The sequence below is a fragment of the Passer montanus genome, unplaced genomic scaffold, assembly GCF_014805655.1.
Source record: "Passer montanus isolate IOZ18808 unplaced genomic scaffold, ASM1480565v1 scaffold219, whole genome shotgun sequence".
In the NCBI taxonomy this organism is placed as follows: Eukaryota; Metazoa; Chordata; class Aves; order Passeriformes; family Passeridae; genus Passer; species Passer montanus.
The window spans coordinates 244,203-266,339 of NW_024366803.1; the positions used below are offsets into that span (position 1 = coordinate 244,203).

The 22,137-nt window shown below is 41.2% G+C and overlaps 1 protein-coding gene across 1 annotated transcript in view; it reads left to right on the top strand.

Annotated features, from left to right (window-relative positions):
• Positions 1 to 8,145: 8,145 nt before the first annotated feature.
• The window catches only part of AGPAT5 (1-acylglycerol-3-phosphate O-acyltransferase 5), a 56,358-nt gene continuing 42,366 nt past the window's right edge, over positions 8,146 to 22,137 (top strand). The window contains exon 1 of the mRNA XM_039709588.1: positions 8,146 to 8,620. Coding sequence (XP_039565522.1) covers positions 8,402 to 8,620 — 219 coding nt within the window. The 5' untranslated portion in view covers positions 8,146 to 8,401. The remainder of the gene's footprint in view (positions 8,621 to 22,137) is intronic.

Below are 22,137 nucleotides of genomic sequence, written 5' to 3' on the forward strand. Positions count from 1 at the left end.
GTCAATAAATTCCTCCATTCAGGCATTTCAAGTAGGATAATGTGAAATGAATACATTTTATATTGCCCAAGGTAGAACTGGATAATTTGCATTTACTCTGGATTATATTAGCAATCCCTCCTGTACCAGTGTGACATCTCCCTGCAGGCCTCTTTGGAATAAGAAAGTAATTTCTGCAGCCTGTGATATTGATTCCCAGCTCTGTTTCTAACTTCTCCTCTCCAGAACTCTGAACAGAATGGTTACGTCTGGGGGGAGGAGCTAGATGTATCTCACAAAGAGTAAATCTACAGCATATTATGTCTTCACTTTTATAGTCCATGGGGTATATGGGAGATACTGCAGCCACATTTGAAACAATATTGCTCTTTCTTTTCTTTTTTTTTTTTTTTTCTTTTTTTTTTAACATATTATTCCTTTTGAAAAGTCTACTCAGGTAAAATACTAGTGATGCTGGACTTATTGCTTTGATCCAGTGGTTTTTGGGTGTTCACGCCTGGTTTATAATTTTCATTCTCCCTTTATGGCTACTTGGTTCTTATCTCTCTAAGCAAAAAACATTTGTAAAACATGAAATAACTATTCTGTTATGCTCTGCTTAGGGAAGGTTTTCAAACTTCAGCTTTAACATGAAGCTTACAGAACAGAGAGAGTCAAGAAAAAAAAAGTAATATCAGAAGAGATTTAGAAATTGTGGCACAGAAATAAGAGATTTATGAAATTTTAGATTTACTTGCTCCTGGATAAAGAAGACTGAAGAGACTTCAGGGTAGAAGTCTCGTAATAAACTTCATGCAGGATGTAAAAGGCTAGCTAGGTGTGAGTCATAGAATATCTTGAGTTCTAAAGGCTCATCAAGTCCAACTTCAGGCCCTGCACAGGACCATTTCCAAGAGTCACACCATGCCTGAGAGCACTGTCCAAACACTTCTTGAATTCTGTCAGGCTTTGTGCTGTGACCACTGCCCTGGGGAGCTGTTCCAGTGCCCAGCCACCCTCTGGGTGAAGAACCTTCTTCTGATATCCAGCCTAAATCTCCTCTGGCACAACTTCAGACCATTCCCTCAGTTCCTGTCCCTGGTCACCACAGAGAAGAGATCAGGGTCTGCCCCTCCTCCTCCCCTCACAAGAAGCTGTAACTGCAGTGAGCTCTCCCCTCAGTCTCCTCCAGGCTGAACAGTCCAAGTGCCTCAGCTGCTCCTCATACAGCTTCTCCTCAAGGCCCTTCACCATCTTTGTTGCCCTTCTTTGGATGCTCTCAAATAGTTTAATACTCTTCTCATACTGTGATCCCCAGAAGCGCACATAGGACTCGGAGGTGAGGCCACGCCACTGCAGAGAGGGACAATCACCTCCCTCAACCTGACTCCTGATGCACACCAGATATTTGAGCTTTTCTTAATGCAAGGGGCTTGAAATTGATAATCTTTTGAAATGTGTCATTTTGCATTTCTATGCTTTTTTCTCAAGACAGCAAAATATTGCCAAAGTCACCAACAAGCATTTTAGGCCTGGCAACTTCACCATCAGTGTCTTTGGACATTGAGATGGTAGTTTCATGAATATATCTCCATATTTTATTTTTATTTCCCCTGGTAGTTCTTTGCAGGATACAGGGATAAAATCGGCCTATAGCCAAGGAGCGGGAAACCCTCTATCCTGTTACATCTACTCATTCATTAAAGGTGAACATAACATAGAATTGTGACTTTGCATGTGTGTATCTTCTAAGATACAGGGTAAGGGTATCACCTACTCCTTACAGGAAAAAGGAGTAGGTAGAGTGAAGATGCTTCTACCTGTGATCTTACACGGACGTCTCATCTGCAGGCAAATGGCTTGAGCACTGTCTCCATTGTTCTGAGACCGGAAACTATAACAAAATGATCGTGGGAGGCAGCAAAAGGACTAACTAACTGCTGTGTCTCTCTTCACAGTTCTCTCTTTCTAAATAGTTTATTGCTTTTTAAGCAGAGGGCTGTAGTTCTCTTTGTATTATGCAATGCACCAGCATTAAAGCAAAACAGTCCTACCCTGAAAAGTTCAATAGAGAAGGATAACTTTGTTTTGCAAAAAAATTCCGCTACTTCGTAATATAATGTCCTTCTGTTGGGAACAATACCGTATTTTTAAAAAAAGGTGTGAAAGTGCAGCTCCAGGGAACTGGAGGTGGTCTGCCCCAGAGCCGTGAGCAATGGAGTCCCCGCGCGGCAGGCCGTCCCACAGCTGTGGACACTGAGAGCTCCAGCTATCAAGGAAGAATGAGCCTGGAAGCCCTGAGAGCCACAGCTCCCAGCACTTCCCAGATCTCTGCCAAGGATCCAGGTCAGCAAGCTGTCAGGAAGCTGAGTAGGGTTCTCATTGAAACACTAGATTTTGATGAGTCAGCAAATGCTCAATTAAAAACATGTCAGAATTTTTCCAACCAGCTCTACTGACATTCTAAACAAATAAAGGGTGTGGGGAGGAAATATTATCCTTATTTTACACCAAGGGGACTGAGGCACAGAGATATAATGTCAGGTCTGCAGTCCGGAGGCAAACTTAGATTTCATGTCATCCCTTGATCACAAGAGTCTCTTTGCTCTAAACTTAATTTGCCATTACAATGACCCTGTGAGATAAGCGTTACTTTAATTTTATAAATGGGAAACCGAAATAACTTGTACAACAGCAGATGGGAAGCCTGTATCTTGAACCCAGTGTTCCTAAATCTACAGAACTTCAGTAACAAGCCTGTCTGTTTCTTTTGTGGACAAGGTACACAGATAAGACACAGTCAGACTCAGACAACCTTGCAGCAATGATATAAATTCCTATAGCAAAATACTCCCATGCCACAGCCTTCTTATACTGAAGGCATACTGTTCATGCAAAAATGTTGGTTTGCTATGACTAAAATCCTTGTAGGTGGTTGTGGGTAGTATAGAACTAAAACTTTAGATAGAAGGAGGTAACCAATTCTTCCCTAAACATTCATAGCTACAGTTCAACTGGTATTCCTAGTTCTGGTAAGCACAAACAGATATATCTGTGTCTAGGCACACCACATTAAGTGTCTTCCCAGGTCTTTCATGATCCCACGTTTCTCAGGCTTCCCTATATAAATATTAACTCATCCTTCAGCTGGGTTTGCACAGTGAATATAGCCTTAATTGCAGGGAAGAACTGTAGCATCACCTGGTATCAAAGTCTGTTTTTATTAATAGATTTTCATTTCAAATTTCAAAGAGCTTGTCTTTGTTGTCTTGTCCCTGCTTATATTAAAATTGAGGGTTGATATTTCCTAAACTGCATTATTTTAGGGAATATAGCTATAGAAAATCTGCTATTCTGCTATGCCACTCATAATCCTTTTAATTTTTACTACTTTTGGCCTTAGCAAGGATATTTGTTTGATAAGGTCAGGAGTAGCATTTGAGCTATAGACACGACCTCCTACTATGAAAACTGGCTCAAATTTCGCAAAGCCACAAACCTCTGACAATCTGTTTTAACTACTTAAAACAGAACCCAAGTTTACCAGCAAAAATGCACAATTCCTGGCTCACTGAACAGGCTGTATGGATGCTGTCCTTCCTGAGAGACAGCATGCTTTGACCCCTTCAAGCCATCCAAAGACAGCTGGGGGGCCACAGTACCTTATTTTGCCAGTCTCTCAGTGCTGTCCCTGCCTGCACCCAAGTGCCACAGAGGCAGAGGTCACCCAAGTTACATACAAAGAGACTGAGAGCTTGATCAAATGAGGGGGGAAAGGCCAAGCCAGAACTGCTGGTCTAGGGTGAAGCTGTGGCTGAGAATTGTTGAGGAAAGACTGGACTGTGACCAAGTAGGCAGGAAGTAAAAATTAGAATTGCTCTGGCAAAGAGAATTTGACATAAAGAGTGGATAACAGGATTAGGAGCTCTCAGGGGAAATTTAGAGCAAACCAGGACTCACTAGGAAGAAAAGAGATGGACATTGTGTGAGAAATGTGAATGGGATGCACAGAGTCATGGGAGTAGAATTAGCTAGGTTGCCTGGGAAGGAGATTGGAAAAAATATGCAGAGACAGAGCTGAGAATCAAAGGATTTATTTTGGAAGGGAGACTGAGAGTTTGATGGGCAAAGACTGGAAACAGAGGAAAGACAAAACTTAGGGGTAGATGAAAGATGATAGTGATCCAGCTTTATGCTAAAGAGTGTGTGCTCCTTAAAACTCTGTTTCCTCCACAATCTGCAGAGCCTTGAAAATCACCACATCTCTGGTGTCAGCAGGTGTGTTTTAGAACCATTGGAAAAAATGTGCTTCTCCTCATCTACTAGTTTGGTTTATTAAATGATAACATATTATGCTAGACATGTATCAGAGATTCTGCAAGTTATTTTTATGGATAAATCTTATGAGTGAACATAATATCTCTCTCTATAATATAATGAATAAAACAGATCACCTGAAGGGGATGTTATGGAGATCTTTCAAAATAATGAGTGGAATCATCTATTTTAAAAGAGAGTGGAAAGGGGGATTCTGTGTCTTTCAATACAAGCTCTAAGGTACACAAAATGAAATTACAATGAGGCAGGTTCAAAACAAAAGGGGAATCTACTGCTTGTCACACAGACTGCAGTGTGGCTAAAGGCCAATACAGGTAAAGGGAAAAATGGGTAGACATATGTACAATAAATCTGGCTCCAGGCCCTGAACCACAAAGGAGGGTTTGGAGAAGGCTGAGAGAGCTTGGAAGAAGTTTGCCACATCCTTACTTTGTCTGTATCTGCCATTCTTATTGATTTGTAGAGGCAAAAAGTATAACCAAATCCATAAGAAGGAATCTCCTAGGAGACAGAGAACAGCTGAAACCTGCCTCAGTTAGGGTACAGCTGAACTTGTTTCCCTATCATTGCAAGGGCATGGTACAGAAGACTGTAAATCCCACCATAAACACAACCATGCCCAATGCCACCCAGAAAACATCCTCAAGAACCAGCTCAGATTACAAGCTGGCCCAATGTGATTCCTCCTTTTCTGGTGGTAAGAGGCATCCTTTCTGGGCAGGGCCTGAAGGTAAGGAATGGAGCGAGCAGAGCACAGACATGTAGACATGTTGTTGAGGTGGACCAGACAGATGTTGTGCAGCCCTATGTTCTGTGTAAGGGGAGTTGGGGTGTCCAGTGGGGCAGAGGAACCTGAAGGAGCCCTGCAAGGACAGAGTCAGGGAGAGGAACTACTACATTTCTTGCCTGAGGTTGGAGAGGATTGCAGGAAGCAATCACTTCCTTGAGCAAATACAGACAGATGCAGAAGGTCATGGCCATTGTTAGAAAAAAGGCACATATCTAGAGGACCTGTAATCTAAAGTGTAATCCACCTGAGGTTGGAGAGGATTGCAGGATTCAAGGAAGCCTTCATTTCCTTGAGCAAATGCAGACAGATGCAGAAGGTCATGGCATTGTTAGAAAAAAGGCACATATCTAGAGGACCTGTAATCTAAAGTGTAATCTACTGTAATCTACTTGTCTAAACTATTCTAATTGTAATCCAGGCTAATTATTTTTTATGTTACATTAAACAATTACTACAAAAATGCACCTTCATCATGAGAGATGCTCGCTACTCTTATCCTGCAGGTCACCTACCTCGATGATGGGACATGTATGAGTTTGATAACCTCAACACTGAATCCATGTCTAATCCAGTCCTAGGAAATCTGTTGGTATCTTCTCTAGCCACATGTTAAAAAGTGTGTTACCAAACTTTGTAACACATTGTGGGTCTCAAATGGACACTTGTGCTTCTGAAATACAGAATGATGACTTGTAAGACCATACTTAGGCTCACTGTCCTCAGTGTTTTGGTTTACCTGACCCTACACAAATACATATTGAGTCTGCTAGCTGCAATCAACTTTCTGCACAGACCAATGAAGGCCATGGATCCTATTATGCACTGATTAGTTCCCCACATGACATGCACTTCATAGGAAGCCTAAGCTCCGAATCAAAGTCCTTGACTCTAGGAATTCAGATGCTTAAATCCTTATTTGGATCTAGATCTTTGACCTTAATATCTCTGTCTCTTTTCTCAACATTTAACAACAGAACTGATACCAATACATCATCTTCCAGGATATTGTTGAAGATAAGACCATCTGTAAAGGTTTCAGTTTTAAAGCTCAAAGGAGACTGATTTGTATCAAATGTTATGGGGCTTAACAGTGAGTAGGTGATGGAATTGTGAAACATGGTTTTGTGAGTAGCAAAATGGGAAACTCCCTTAACATTCAGAGCTGGCACTTAGTTTGTGGTTCCTTCTAGAGGCAGCTACAGGTATTTTTCACTATCAGATTAACATCTGATTCTTTTCCCAGAGCTTGGTGAACTTGGCCACTTTAGGTGTGGCAACCACCAGCAGAATAACCTAACACTAGAATAATCATGTTCTTACCAAATAATATTCACACAAAACAGACTGAGCACCTTACAGATGGCTCACCAATGCTTTTCCCCCAAAATTTCAGGGGGAAAACATTGTTTATTTTTTAAATGTCAAGGTTGTTATACAGAAGAAAATAAAAACAGGTTTGAAGTCTTAATATCTGAACTGGAGTACTAATTGCCCTAATCTGGGTGATTTTTCTTCTTCCACCTGAAAGTAAAATGCCCAGAGAGCAATTTGTTAAAGGAGGTGTAATTGGGGCCTATGCTTTCATAAGACTAGAAATTACAAATTGTAGCAAATATCAGAACATTCTTCTTATTTTGCCTCTGACGTCTATAATGTGAAAGACTAGTATTGAAATTCCTGTGGCACAATTCAGAGGGATCTACAATAAAAAGCATCTATGAATCAAGAAAAGCAAGGATTTGGTGGCAGCATCCCAGGTCTCATCACTGTTGTATATTTGTTTTTTTAAGGGAAAAGTTTGAGTTTCATTCAGCTGCAGACATTACAACCCCATATTACAACATCATACTGATATAATTACACTAGTATATTAAGCCCTAAGCACAAGTACATGGACTCTGTACCTTTTATGTAACTAAAATGGTATCTATATATCAGATAATAGATACTTCACAAAGAGAGAAAATACATTAAAAGAACCCGTAGAAAATATCCAGTTATGAAAAGCAGAAACAAAGTGTGTGAACATGGCCATGTGTGTGTGGTATGGGATGGTAAAAGATTAAGAATGCCAAAAAAAGCATAAACTGGAAGGAAAAAATAATCAAACAGTAACAAAAAAAGAAAACTTGTAAAATACAGCAAAAAAAAATACAGGAATACAGGCAGTCTTTGTAATAAGGGGGAAAACATACAAAGGAATAAAAATGAAACATTTTAAAACTAGTAAAGACGTGTCTTTTTATAGCTAAGACTAATGAACTGAAGGATGCCATTTTCAACAGACAGTAAAAACCGGCTAGCAGGAGGTCAACAACAGCAAAGGACAAAGCTTGCCCCAGTTAAAACCTGGCAAAGGAAACAGACCTTAGCAGAAAGTATTGCACACCCACTTCTTTCAAAACACTGAGATCTCCACCAACTTCAGGGCAGAACTTATTTTTTTAAAGACAAGGAATAAATACTTCACGACAGCCTAGAGCTCAATAAGCAATTTTTTTCTGGGAAGGTTATTAGACCGGTTTTTGCAAGACCCCTTGCTTTTTCTTCAAAAGCAGATGGTGCCTCTGGCTTCTGCTGCCAGCAGGGCACTGGGGGCAGAGCCGGAGGGTGGGAGCAGAGGCGAGGCAGGCAGCGGCGAGAACGCGTCCAGGCTGGGCGCGTGAAATGCCTCCTAAAGCCGGGCATCGCTGCGCCTGGAGCCGGCAACGGGAGAGCTGCATTCAGCGCTCCGCCTTGGACTCACAGGCCCAAAGTGCGGGGGTGGGAAAGGGCGGAGGACGGCCAGGAGAAAGGACTAAATTTTCTTTTAACCTGCGCTAGGATATAACTAATACCAACTAAGCTCATCAGTTATAAACACGTGTGCCTCGTCTTGCACGGAGCCGAGCAGCCCGGCCGCCACTGCTGCCGGTTCTGGCTGGGGAGTGATGGGACCGGGGCCGGTGCCACAGACCGGGCCGCTCCTGCTCCGCTCCGGGCCCGGCGCCAGCGCGGCCCCTCCCGCCCGCCCGGAAGCGCCGCGGGCCCGGGGCCGCCTTCCTGCGGCGCGGCTCCGCCTCCGCCGGGCAAGATGGTGGCGGCAGCGGCGCTGCGGGAGCCGTGAGCCGGTGCCCTCTCAGCCGCGCTCTCTCTGCCCGTCCCTCCCGGCCGCGGTCGCCGCCGCCGCTGCTGCTTCGCGGCCGCTGGCGGGTGTGCCCGGCGCGGCGGGCGATGCGGACGGCGGGGCTGCGGGGCTGTGTGTGAGCGCGCCGCCCATGTGGGTGTCCCGGTGAGGCCGGGGGCAGCGGGAAGATGCTGCTGTCGCTGGTGCTGCACACCTACTCCATGCGCTACGTGCTGCCCGCCGCCGTCATGATGGGCACGGCGCCCACCTACATGCTGGCCTGGGGCGCCTGGCGCTTGCTCTCCGCCGTGCTGCCCGCCCGCTTCTACCGCGAGGTGGATGACCGGCTGTACACCATCTACCAGAGCATGGTTCTCTTCTTCTTCGAGAACTACACGGGCGTGCAGGTGAGCCGGCTGGGCCGGGCAGGGCAGGGGGGCTCCGGCGGCCCGGGAGCGGCCGGCGGTGGTGCCGGCTCTGGGCTCGCCCCCCGGGCCCCTCGGGCCGCCCGCCGTGGGGCCCGCGGCAGGTGCGGCCGTGGCCTGTGCCCGGCACCGCAGAGGATCCGCCTCGTTCCGCAGCCGCCGCTGCTGCTCTGGTGATGCTTTTCACGGAGTGTTGGTGTTGTGTTCGTTTTGCAGGTCGGGGAAACGGAAGAGATGCGACACCGGTCGTGCTCTATCGGCACTTGAATGGCAGCCGCCTTTGCACACTTTGAACCCCTGTGGCCTGTGCTGCACATCTGTAGCTTTAAATTGGCAGCAGATGAGAAAGCTCTCATCAGCTATATTGTGCATAATACACGTATAAGTTTTTAATAAATAGATTACTTAATTTCTCCGTTATTACAGTTTTTTAGTTTTCGTGCAGTGTGCCTCGTGTCACTCTTTAGCCCTTAAATTTTGGATCAGCCATGGATTGTGATTATTCAGGATCTTGGTTTCAGGTTAATAAGTTGAAATTGGAGGCCTCTCTTGTGTGAGCAGAGGGGTATTTGCATTCAGGTGATAATACCTCACAAAGTTCTCAGTGTTTCAGAGGTTATGCATTTTTCTGTCATTTGGAAAGCAGGGAAGGAGACTTTTAATCCTGCATGTAAAAAATAATAAATGACAGATGCTTTCTGTATCTAAGCATGACCTTCAAAATTTTTTTAATGTACAGAAGGCTGTTTGAAGACAGTGTCAGCTTTAGGTGCTTGAGAGTGAAGAATAGCAATGCATATTGACAGATGACAGAGCTCATACAAATAAGGTCTTCTCATATGCATGGCTAAGGCCTTTTTCCACTCTGTAATGAAGCGTTTATTTCAGAATCGGGCTGGATCTCCCCTAGTTTCCACTCTTGAGTGCAGTTGTAGGCCTTGCTTTCATCCTGACTCTCGGGAAGCCCACAAAGCCGCCTAAAGGTATGAGAGTTGCACAGTGGGATATCAGAGTAAATAGAATGGATACAAAACTGATCAAGATCTTCTTTTAGTGGCAGTTTTTGATTAAGTTTGTAATTTATGTAGCTTTGCCTTACCTCTTGTCCAAATAAGAAGGAGCAGTAGTTCACAGGTACTCATAGTTTTAGCTGCCTTCTGTTTTATGCAGTGTCTCTAGTGCAGATACTTTGATGTGTAGTAACACACCTTGGTCATTAACTGCTGAAAGTAGTGGTATAGAAGTTTAACTTGACCTATTCTAAGAATGAGAGCCAAAAATCAATGTATAAATTGTAATGGAAAAGCTACTCAAGCTGCCTACAACTGGTGTGCCAACAGTAGCAAACACTTAGAATTTTTAAAAAGAACTTCTGTCCAAAAGATGCCTGTGACGTTAAAGAAAGGAAAATGCTAACCAAAAGAAACAACAAGGCAGCCATCATCTGTTGACCTCTGTTCATTGCATTAGTAAAATTCATGCAAACAGAAAAGTGGTGATGATCAATTATAGGCCACTAACAGGAGATCAATTAGGAGAATATTGAAATAGAGGTGCTTTGTCACAGTAAGCAAGAAATAATGATAAGTAATTGTGGAGGAGGAGGCATATGTCATAGGATAAATAAAATAGGAACCATGACTAGAACGTAAATAAAAGCTTGGAAAATACAATACATGTGTAGAGAGGTAAGAGCCATAACCTTTAAAATCCTTGTGCCATTTAACTGGAGGATAGTCCCCATTTGTTTAAGGGAGAGAAACAGAGTGTCCTTTTAGACCTACTCTAGTGAACGTTGCACGAGTTTTAACTTGAAACTCACAGTGGAAAGTTAACCATGTGCCCAAGTGTGTGAGATTGGGATGGTAACCTGAGACCTACTGTGCATGGGCTGTCTTAAGGCACGTAATGAGATACAGAAGTGTAGCATCATTAAACTTAATTCCAATAAACCAGCAAAAATAGTAGCTTCTTAAAGGCAGCTGTAGGGCTCTAGATGCATTAAGGCACCATAAGAGCCATGGGAGGGAGGAATTCTGCATCTCTTTCAAGTCTATTAATTTATTCAATCGATTGAAGTTTGTTGGGATGTTTATTTTTGTAACTGAATAAATAGAAGACAACCTCATCCATCAGAATACTGGAACTTGTTGTAGTCCCACTCAAGTCATTAGGGTACTACAGATGCTTAAGTGACTTTTTGTTAACTCTGTTGCTGTCTTACTGTATTTAAAATGTCTTTAATGTTATGTACTGTTTAGCATTCTTTGGCTTTACACTTAAAGTATTCGTGGTTTTTAATACAAGAACATGCTGAACCAGTTGAGGATATTTGAAGTGTCTGATCTTGAAATAATTTTCCAAAATTCCCAGTAATGTGAGTCGGTATTAATAGGGTAGAGTTGGTTACAGTCATAAACACAGGTGACTATATTTTTGATTCAAATACTAGTGTATTGTGATACTTGTTTTCTATTCATTTATCTGTCGAGAGGTGATGTTTCTCTCTATCATTTGCTGTTAATCCATTAAGTATCTAAATCTGTCTCCCTCTCACAGGTGCATGCACAAGTGTATTGTTCTTCTTGACTTGGATGTTCTTATCCAATTCTTTAAAAACAAAAACTATAGTTCATACTAGAAAGGCTTTTTATCTTTATAGCAAACTCCTCTGTTTTGAAATGTAACTAAGTAAGGTGATAACCTGATCTGCATGATAGAAAATCTTGAAATGCTAGTCTTTCCCTTTCTCTTATCTATTTGACTTGAGATATAAAATAATTGCAGAGCTATAATTGCTGTGAGCTCTGGCTATTTTAGGTTCTAGAGAGTGGCTCATGAAGTAACTGTAGAAGTTTTTTACTTGGTAAGTAAAAAAGTATTTAGTTGTAAATACTTTCTCTTTTTAAATTTTGGTCAGACTCTTTTTTTCCACTGAAATGGTTTTGTTTTACAAAGCCTAAGAGAACTCAAGCTTACTTGGCATCAGTTTTGGTTTTCCAATAATATTAGAATTCATTAACAAATTGCCAAAAATAGTCCTTTCTGCTGACTATCATGCAAGACTTGGCAGTAGAAGACTGAAGAACCAGTACTGAGAGTACAGAAAGCAACAACAACATCCCAGTGCTGTGAGGTAAACTTGACAAAGCCAGTATGACTATAAAATGAAATCCTGTAATGCTGTGTAAATTTGTCGGTGCAATTACAGTTTAGCGGGCATCCATGAATTCTGTTAAGCAGCTATAAATATATTTAATTAATCTGTGGCATTGTGACTAGTGCTCTTCAATAATCTCTAGGATTATGTTCTCAGAGTAATGAAATGTGTAGAAGTGGTATTGGAAAGTGGCACAGAGAGCACGTTCCTGCTTGGGCTCTGAGTTGCTTCGCACCTATCCTGCCGTAAGATGCAGGTGCCCTACAGTACTGTTTTCTAGGAGGAATATTTTATAAAGTGAAAAGAATTCTATGTAAAGAGAGTCTCAGAGAGCAAAGGGTGTTAATTTTATCAGTGATGAGCTAAAGCAGTCCCTGGTACAAACAGGTACAATTCATGCACTTGGGAGGACTTGATGTGAGGATAGTTGGTTTGGCCCCAGGTTTCTGAATCATCAAGTAGCTGATGAACTGTGGTTGTGTTACTGCTTTTCTCTTTCCTGTGTCAGGGAAGTCTGGTCTCTTCCATTTCAAACAGGCTATAAACAGTTGAATCTTGCCATAGAATGTGAAAACTAGGATGGCTGCAAATATGTGTGTGATTAGAATGGTTGAAGGCTGAAAGGACGGGTAATTCAATATGATGAATGCTCTCATCTCTCTGACCCTGAGTGTCTTATCCCACTTGCTGTCAGGGTGATGAAATTAATGCCTACTGTGTTTGTGCACATGTTTCAGATCAGATGAGGACTAAATGTTCTTCAATTTTTTTTCTTGTAATTGTGTTTGATATTTTGTACTGAATGCTGGTGAAGAAATAATAAAGAAATCATCACTCAGGCTGCTTCCTAAAGGATCATTTTCATCTGAAAGATTTTGACAATTGAATGAAATCCATAATTGAATTAATGCTCATGGATTTTGTTCAGTACTTGTCTCAGCTGTGTTCCCTATCCCCCCTTCCTGATGAATAGAATTTTTTGGAAGCAGTGTTTTTATTAGAGACATTATGAAATTCTGGTTTTCATTGTCTTTACAGTACTCTGGAAAGGCTGTAAGAATCAGATAATACCTCGGTGTTGTTTAGTAGAGCTAAACAATTATTTTATAAAATACAAGAGATGCTTGTTTAGCAGTGCAGTGTGCTTCCTGGATTGATAGAAGCTTGGACTTGCTGTGTCTCAATAGGGTTGAAAACTACTTAGGTTTAGAGCAAACTAAAACTTTGTGGAGCAAATGCGCTGCAGAACTCTTGGCAATACTTCCCAGTGGAGTAGAGTCTGGGATTTTTTTCATACCTTGGCTTCCTAGGAAATCTCACCTTGGTGTCTGAGATAGGGATGGATGCTTAGTCTTGGAGCTGTTGACCAGTTTGCAGTGAAAGTGAGTGTCTGTGCCCATCTCTGTTCCCAGGACAGCAACCTTCCCAGACAAGATTACTTACTTCTTGTTTTTCCTTTTGAACCTGTTCAGCTGTCCAACAGGTAATTCTTGAGGGCCCAAGGTGGAAGTGGGAAGGCAAGAGGCAGTGCAAGTTTTATAGCCAAGTTGCAGCATACAAGGAGGTGCTTTGGTTGCTGTCAGTGGGGTGGTTAGTCATCTATTCCTCCCTCTCTGCACTCGAGGAGGCATCATAACCAGATTCATCATGGCAGGGTGGAGGTTTGGTTTCTCGCTGCTTCCTGTTGGCAGATGTGAGTGACAGGGCTGGGCTTCTCTTTAGATGAGGACCCATTTCCCAGGCAAATGACATAACCAGAAAGTCCAAAGGAAACAGAACTTTTCACCCTTCTTGAGTTGTGTTTGGAAGGAAAGTGCTGGCAGTTGCATTTTGGCATGAGCCTGGATATATGAACCTGCTCTTGAGTTTCCTGAGCACTCCTCCCTGTGTGGCAGCTCAGGAGTGGGAGGATTCTGGAATGGTGTGGGAGCTGAGCAGGAAGGTGCAGAGCTGCCATCAAGGCGAACCTCTAAGCTCAGGTTGGAGCTGAGCAGCCTCCAAGGGCTCGAGCTTTCCTCGTTCATGTAGCTTGTGGCAGTAACCCCAGTTAGTGTCCGCTTACATTGCTGCTTTGTGAAACAGTGTTAGCTGTTGGGAGGTTAAAATAAACATACTTGTAACTTAATTGCAATGGTAGAAATAATGAAGTAAAGGTCTTGGGGAAGTGATAGAAATGTGGGGACTGGTGCAATGCAAAGACTGAAAAGAAACTAGGAGAAGGTAGGGAAGTGTATCACATTTGTGTGATAAATTTTTGAAAGAAGCCCAGTGAAATTTTTCTGCTGTTACGAAATTTTTGTGGCTCCATTAAGAGGGTGTACCCTGCTTCATTTCATTAGAGATTTCAGTGTATAGCTGTCTCCAGGCATATATGTCTTTTGTAGTACACAGCTAAGTTCTCTGTGTTATTAGAACAGAAATTAAGCGATACCTGCTAAGCCCGAGGGATGCAGCTTTCATATTGAGATGCATGCCTAATTTTAGACTCTTACGTTCAACTGTGGTATGAGGTAGCAAAAATAGATTAGGTGTGTTAACTTTGTGCTCTTTCTGTTTTAGATATTGCAATCCAAATATTTGCATATATCTTCATTTTTATTCTGTACCTTTGAGTGTAGATCTGAAGGTGAAAGCGATGTCCTTCAGGACTCTTGTTCGACAATATACCATCTAGAGTTCCAGTCTATTGCAGATCTGGCTTTGGGGCAATCTGGAAAGAGTTTAGTATGGAAAGGTTCTGCATTCAGTACTGATCCTGATCATCCTCCACTTATTGCCTGATATATGAAAAATAAAATAAATAAAAACTAAGGTCTAGTTAGCATTTTTAGAAATCAAGTATCAGCTACCTGAACCAAAACTGCTGTTTGGGTTCATAAACTAGTACCTTCGTGTGGAGATTTGCCTAACATATGTTTCATAAATGGCAAGTCACAACTGAATCTGAATTTTATATCAGCCTTATCTGTCTCAGTCCACAATTTAAAAAATGTGTGTTTACATTTTTAAGTTAGCTGCATGTCCTTACAAAAATATTAGAAAGTATGTATCAGGTATGAAAAGCTAAGGAGTCAAGGGGCAAGTTTGAATGCTCTTACGAATTCTGGTTCCAAGTATTTGACCAGTAAGTTTTGCAATCTTATGGTTTGAAAATCTTGTATTTAAATATACTTTATTTTAATATCTTAAGATTTTTGGTATGTGGATTTTTCATTACAATTTGTCCTGACTTAGCATAATTTGTTACATTTGACAATAAAAGTTGTATTTATTGCTATTTTTTTAGCCAGCATTAGCTTTATACACTATACTCTTTTTGTGTTTAACTGTGTTCTGGTAGATGCTGGGCTGTGGAGTTTTACAGTGCTCTTCCATGCCCTTTTCTTCTGCTTACATAATATGTCCAGATATTTTATGTAAGGATGATTGTTAATTTAGATGTTTTTTCTCCTGGTACTCTACCATCAGACACTGTTCTTGCTAACAGAAGATTCTGTTCATAGTTAAACATTTGTGTGCACTTATTTCAAACTTTTTGCCATAGGATTGCAGATGGGGTATCCTTTTTTCCTCAGTTTTAGTTGTGTTAGATAAAGTAGGCTCAGATGTCAGGGATTTTGACATTACAGTTGTGAGGAAGCATATCTTCTCGGGGAAAAATACTCTTTAATCTCTCTTCTGTCAGTTTGAATTTATCCTATGAAGGGATTTGGTTTAAAAAGACAGGGAAATTATTTTCTTTTGTTCGTTTCTTTTCTGTCACATACTACTTGTCATCTTCTCTATTACAACTAGATCCTCTGTGGGAGTAGGAAATAGCATTTATGCTAGTTTGATTTTTTTAAATGTAAAATAAACTACACATGATTTGGTCAAATTTTATATTTTAGTTCATGACTGGATATAAAAAAAAATTAGTTTGGATGACTTTGAACTGTATTGTGGTAGTTGAAATAATTTTACCTGTGAACTTATGGATTGACCCAAAAGACTTCCTCTGTTCCATTTGGTGTGGAACAGGGTGGGAGCGTGGGAGTTTGGGGCATGCATGTTACTTTTTGAGTAAGCAAACCGTGCACAGTTCCGAGCAGGCTGCAGGTGAGCTGGCTCATTCACGTGCTGTGGTGGTGAGCAGATGAGGGTGATTTTAATGTGTCGATTTTTGAGGCTGATCAGTTTACTAGGTTCGATTCCGGAGGCAGAATTGTTGCAGAAACCTCCCTACATGTTCTTATGCTTTCCTTTGCCTCACTGTGACAGTCCAGAGGGCTTAAATTCTAAATACCTACTGAGAATGTATGGAGGAGCTTTCAGAAATCCTATTCCACTATCACAAGCAGAGAGGAGAGATGTTTCATAATCATCTTCATTCATGTCAACTCACTGAGAGCTTCCCAGCAGCTTCCAGTCTCTACTTGATACAAACACTTGTAACAGTGTTACAAATAGAGATGCAAACAACTCCTCCGAGGAGTGCAAGGCACTGAAAGGCCAAGTTCCTGTTACAAAGAGCTCTGGCTGGAGGAAACGCTGCAAACTGCCACAAGGTTTCCTGCTCTTGAGTGGTGGGCAAAGGGCATTTCCAGAGTGAGCTTGAATGGATGTTACATATTTTCCACTACAGAAGGGTAGTAAAGTAAACAATAGCTACCTTTAGTGTGGGTAGCTTTTGCCCTTCTTTTAAGGAAATTACTAAAATGTGCATGAAGAAGTCTCCAGAGGTGGAAGAGGCTTATAAAGGAGACTTTCTCTTATTAAAACAGGTGGAATACCTACTTTCACTCTTGTACTAGAAGACATGTTCAGGTTTTATGTAATACCAAGATGCCAAATGTTCAGAAAAACACTCCTGCTGAAATCTCATCATATAAATAATCACCTTTCAGATATGTCTGAAGTATCTGCAGTTGTTATTTTAAAATTTCATTACTGGTGATTTATGATGAAATTTAGATACTCTGATTTTTCCCAGGTGATCACTGATTGTAATGGTAGATTTGTGCTATTGAACTGCACTGTAATCAAAAGCAAGTAATTTAGAGAAAAATCTGTAAATTATTTGGGCACTGATAATAGGATTTTTTCAGACTTTAGATGTCAGAATCTTAAAATCATGGTAAATCTTGAGGGTTTTTCCTTTTATCAAGACTGGAACATTTAAGATATACAGATGCCTTTTTAAAGATTTTGTAAAGGATTCATCAGAGAGCTAAGGAGTACAGGGGACAATTACCTTTAATTCAGCTCATAATCTGTAAAGTCTTTACAGTCAGCATCAGAACAAAATTACTTTTTTACATGTATCTAGTACATGGAATGAAGTATAAGCAACCACTCATAAAACTCTGTCAATTTAGACCATAAGGCTAAAAGCTAAAATAAGAATGTACAGGCTTCATATGTAACATCTGATGGTATGATGTAGTCCTACTTAATTTAAATAGATTGGTACTATCGTTTTCTTACAAAAATGAAATTAAGTGACAGTAAGTGTATTTTCTAAAGTTCTGTGCTCTCTGGTTGAATCAAGTCACAAATGTATTTTAAAAAGAAATTTAATTACATTATATATAGGAATCTTTTCAATATTCTCCAGAGCTTAATCTGTTAGCAAGGTTTTTTCTGCTGAGCCCCAGTAAAATATATATGTGCAGAATGTTTGAACTCCGCTTCAATAAAATGGATTGCTTTGTGATTTTCTGGTTTGCTGCTGAGCTTGCTAGAGCTGTCTGAGCAGCAGACTTCAGACTTGTGCAATTCTGTGTTGAGCAGATAGTCCCTAAAGAGGTTATGATGTGTAGCAATAGTGTGATGTTACCTTAAAGCTGTGTGTCCTAAAGGGATTTTTAGAAAATTTATAAACTTTTTTTTTCAGATCTAGAGAAAATGCAACTAATAACATCAAAGTCCTCCTTCTTCTGTTCTATTCATACTCCTTATGCTGTAGGCAAGTGAAACCGGTATCTGTTAAATGTAAATAAAAGTGCTTGTCTTCTGTGAAGAAAAATAAACATTTAAAATTCTTATAGTAAGGCATCTGAAAACCTGAGAAATTTGTCAGCCCCAAGTACAGATTCCCTATCTGTATTCTGTCTTGAGCCTGTTTCTAGTCAAACAGGATAAATAGTTTCCGTGGTCTGAGATGGTTTCTCTGGAAGCTCAAAGGACTTGAGACATGAGGCAGGTTTTTGATACCTGCAGCAGTGCTGCAGAGGTCAGCTTGCACAGGGTACATGCTAGTTGTTTTGGTGGTTTGTCATGCAAACTCCACCCTTTCACCAGAAAATTGTATCCAGACTTTACAACAAACAGATGAGAAATATGTTTTAGGATACTATTTATTTTAGTAGACATGTTGTAGTAGTGCCCAGCTAACAAAGATAGTCTTGGCCAAAGAGCACGCAGTCCAAATTAATCGTGAAGTAATAGTGAGGTGGAGAGAGGTACATTTTGTGAGGATAGTACTACAGCTGAGTAGGAAGTCTCTGTGGTCCTTTTTAAGTGTTGATGTCTTGACTCCTTCTTCAGAAGAGGGAAGGAATGTTCGCTCCCTGTTAGCCTGCTTTTATCCCTCTTTCCAGTTTCTATTGCCTGTGCTTGAAGCTGATGTTTTTCCTGAACACGGTGCTCTGCTTTCACAAAGTACTCCAGTGAACGCAAGTTTTGTTGAAGTAGCAGCAAAGATGGGACCATCATTCTTTGTTTATTTGAATAGAGAAGGCAGGAGGATTAAGAAGTCTGGGGAACCAAGACTGAATGTGCTGGTGGACTGATAGACACCACATGAGATGGCCCAAGTTTTTACTAGCAATAACCAGTTGCATTGCCTTAATGCTGATAAAGCAGGAATCACACTATCAGAAGATCTGCTTGCAGATCAGCTTCTAGCTGCTCCCATTATCAGCCACATCCAATTACAATATTAAGATAATCTCTTTGCTAGGATTTTGATGTGATCACCAGTTGACCTGCAAGCAGACCTTCTGATAGTATGATTACTTTTACCTACAGTTGTTTTTGCCATGACTGTGTTTACTGGGCTGATACTGCTGGGATGTGATTAAATGATCTATTTAATTTTCTTTGGTATACAAAGATTTCATAAACAAGAAATAAAATTCTTAACTCTAAATTAGGAGTGTTCACCTTGTTTCAGTGAAAACGTGTGCAGATTATGGGTTATTTGGGTGTGGCTGCCATGCAGAGCTGTTCCATATTGCGACGTGACCTCCCACAATTAGCACAGCCATAGTTGAGTATGTTGAACTGGAAAAAGCAGTCTGGTAGGGAAGCTGAAACCGCTGTCACCAGATCACCCAGGAGCTCCCATTTGCATGCCTAGATCAGACTATCACTGAATTAGTACATTCTCCAGCAGAACTACTTGTAGCTTCCTGCTAATTCATCAAAGCTTCACCTGGACAGGACACCCTGAGGTGTATCTTGTGGCTGCTGAGCCTGTGATCAGCTTGGTACGTTGCATCCATGGAAGCTGGGTACCAGCCTTCCCACTGAAGGGATCTAATAGCATCCAGTTCCCTGTATTTGAGACCTCATTGTACTGAGTTTGACAGTGCTGCTGTGTAAACAGATGTGAAAGGCCCACATTAACATTAACTGTATTACCCATTACTGCGAACTGGGCTGTGAGGCAACTGAAACAAGGCTAAAAGCACACATTTCAGTGTTGTGTACACAAGTAATGTTTGCAGTGTTAGACTCTACATCTGCATTTTAAACAGTTTCCCTCAAATCTCTGCTTACTTTGGCTTGCTGTGTTGCTCTTCCTATTGACTTGTTTTCTTTGCTTGACTCCATTGTGCCTTTTTTTTTTTTACACAGCAGATTCTCTTCTAAATGAACAGGTTCCTCACTTGCTTCATTGTAGCTGACAGGAGAGCCATGCATGAAATACGGAAACACTATACTAAAATCCAAATTGCCTCCAAAGCATGTCCTGCATGTCCTGCACTGCTTCCCCAGCACTGGCTGCAGGGGGCGAGACCACCCCTGCCAATGCTCTGCATGTCCTGGGAGCAGCACTGCTCCTCTGAGGAGGGCTGGGGGTCTTTAAGCCACTCTGATGTCTTCAGGTTACATCCAAAGGGGCTCGAATACAGGTGGGCACCGTGGGCTCCTGTTTCTGTAGTGCTGTCCCAGGAGAGTCACTCAAGTGCTGCCTTACAGCACAGTGCTAGAGACACCAAGGTATGGGTTTGATCCTTACATGGGCATTTCCTTAAGAGGTGGACTTGAGGATCCTTGTGGGTCCCTTCCAACTCAGAATATCCTGTAATTCTGTAATTCACTGTGGCCCCCAAACATCTGCACCAGCAAAATGAGAGTTAGAGGCTGCACAGCCTCTGCAGCAAGGAATTCTGCAAAGTTAGCTAAGAAAAACAGCAGGGAGTCTGAGGTTTTCTGGAGGCCATGAAGAAGAGCACTGGATTGTTTCCTTCTGCAGCTATAATATACATTAGGTGCTCTGGCTTACCTAAACACATCAGATGGCCAGAAATTGGAGTCTTGTCTTGAGCAGACTCTTCTCCTGCTTATCCACAGGCAGGTTAATTACTCAGACATCATCTCAAAGGGAAAAGAACATTTCTGTAGGATTCAAAACTCTTAACTATTACCCCTCTGTTGTGTGCGGTGAATATTTTCAGAAGCCTGATAAAGGAAAAATGCTTTGGTCTCAGGAGGAGAGCTGCGTGGGTGCCCGCAGAGTAGGTGTCTCCTGGGACTGCAGGCTGGAAGTTGCCATTCTTAGCTACTTGTAGTAACAGTTGTAAGTTTGTAGCTCAGTTCTTTAACTGAGAGTGTCTAAGGTGAACAGCTGCTTGCTGGCCTTTGATGAACTGTGTAAGCCTTTCCTCCAGATCAGTGAGATGGGCGGTGCTGAAGTCGATGATGCTGCAGATAAAGCTGGTGCATCCTTTTAGGCTGAGGCATCTTAGCCTAAAATAGAGCTTTCAGATTTTCTCATTCTTACCTTCACTTTGAAACAAAACATCCAGGTTTTGTGTGTTTAATGAGAACTAATATAAATAAGATTTTTTTTCCCTATTTTAGTTCTGTATAACAGTTTGGCTGTATGTTTTATCATGAGTAAAAGATTTTGGTCCATTACATGTAAACATATCTAACCCTTAGGATAAGCCGTAATGTTGTGCATAGAAGTTGTTTACAGGAACAGTGAGTGGGTGTTCCTCTGGGGTTAAAAAGTGAACTAGATCCAATCTTACTGAAATAAAAAATTACACAGATTAACTGTTATATTTGGCAGGCACCAGCGTATATGTTTTTTAATGGGAGTGATCCTTTATATTTGTTTTTACCCATGCAATAGTCCAAAATGAGTGCTTGAAATTGTGGGTCTGATTGCACTGAGATTTTGACTTGGTAAATTAAAGTGGAAATATTTACAAGTTGAAGTTATAAATTGTGTCTTTCAAACCCTGTTTCTTGTGTGGGGCAGCTCTTGGGGTCAAGGGCAGGTTTTGTTTTCCTCTTGTTCTTATTTTTCCTCTGCATTTTAGAAAAGCTCAAATAACATTCAGGACCTTCTGGTTTAATGATTTGTTGTAATGGGCCTTCTCTCTTACTCTAAAATTCTCTTTGCCAGAAACTGCATAGCGTAGTCTTAACTTGAAATTAAAGAAAGCAGTATTTATGGATGTTGTGCATAACAGTGGAAAGCATACACTTGTAAAATGAAGTTTTAACTCTGTAAGTGAGAGTAGGAGGATTTATTTCAGAGGAATTTGTGCATGTGAACTGTAAGGTCAACCTCAGACAGCTACCTTGCTCTAAACTGTGTGTACTACCTAGTGTCAGCAGTAAGGTTATAAATTCTGCTACTTCAATGAGAAGACTACTCCTATAGCAGAATCTTGTTCAATTTTCTCAAATACAGTTCAGAATATACTTGTCAACTACCTTGTAACAAATATTGTTCAGTTAGAATTTATTGTGCATACCTTTTCTTTTTCATTTTGGAAAAAAATAACTCAAGTTTTATCCTCTTTTACTCTATGCTGAATTATCTCTTGTTCACATATTAACTGAGTATCTCAGTTCACCAATATCTGGTTTTGGCCTTGAAAATAAAATTTGATCAACAGTGTGGTTGTATTTTCAAAGAAGAAACAGCAGGAATGTGAAACGTACAGTGTTTTTGTGGGGTTTTTGCCTAGAGTTAACAATATGAGACATAAGCCATCCAGTATCACAGGTTCCCTGAGAGATGACAATTTCCAGAGATGCTGGTAGAGACTTCCTATAAGGATCAATATGAGAATTAGCATACTAAATTATGCCAATTAACATATCAATGTTA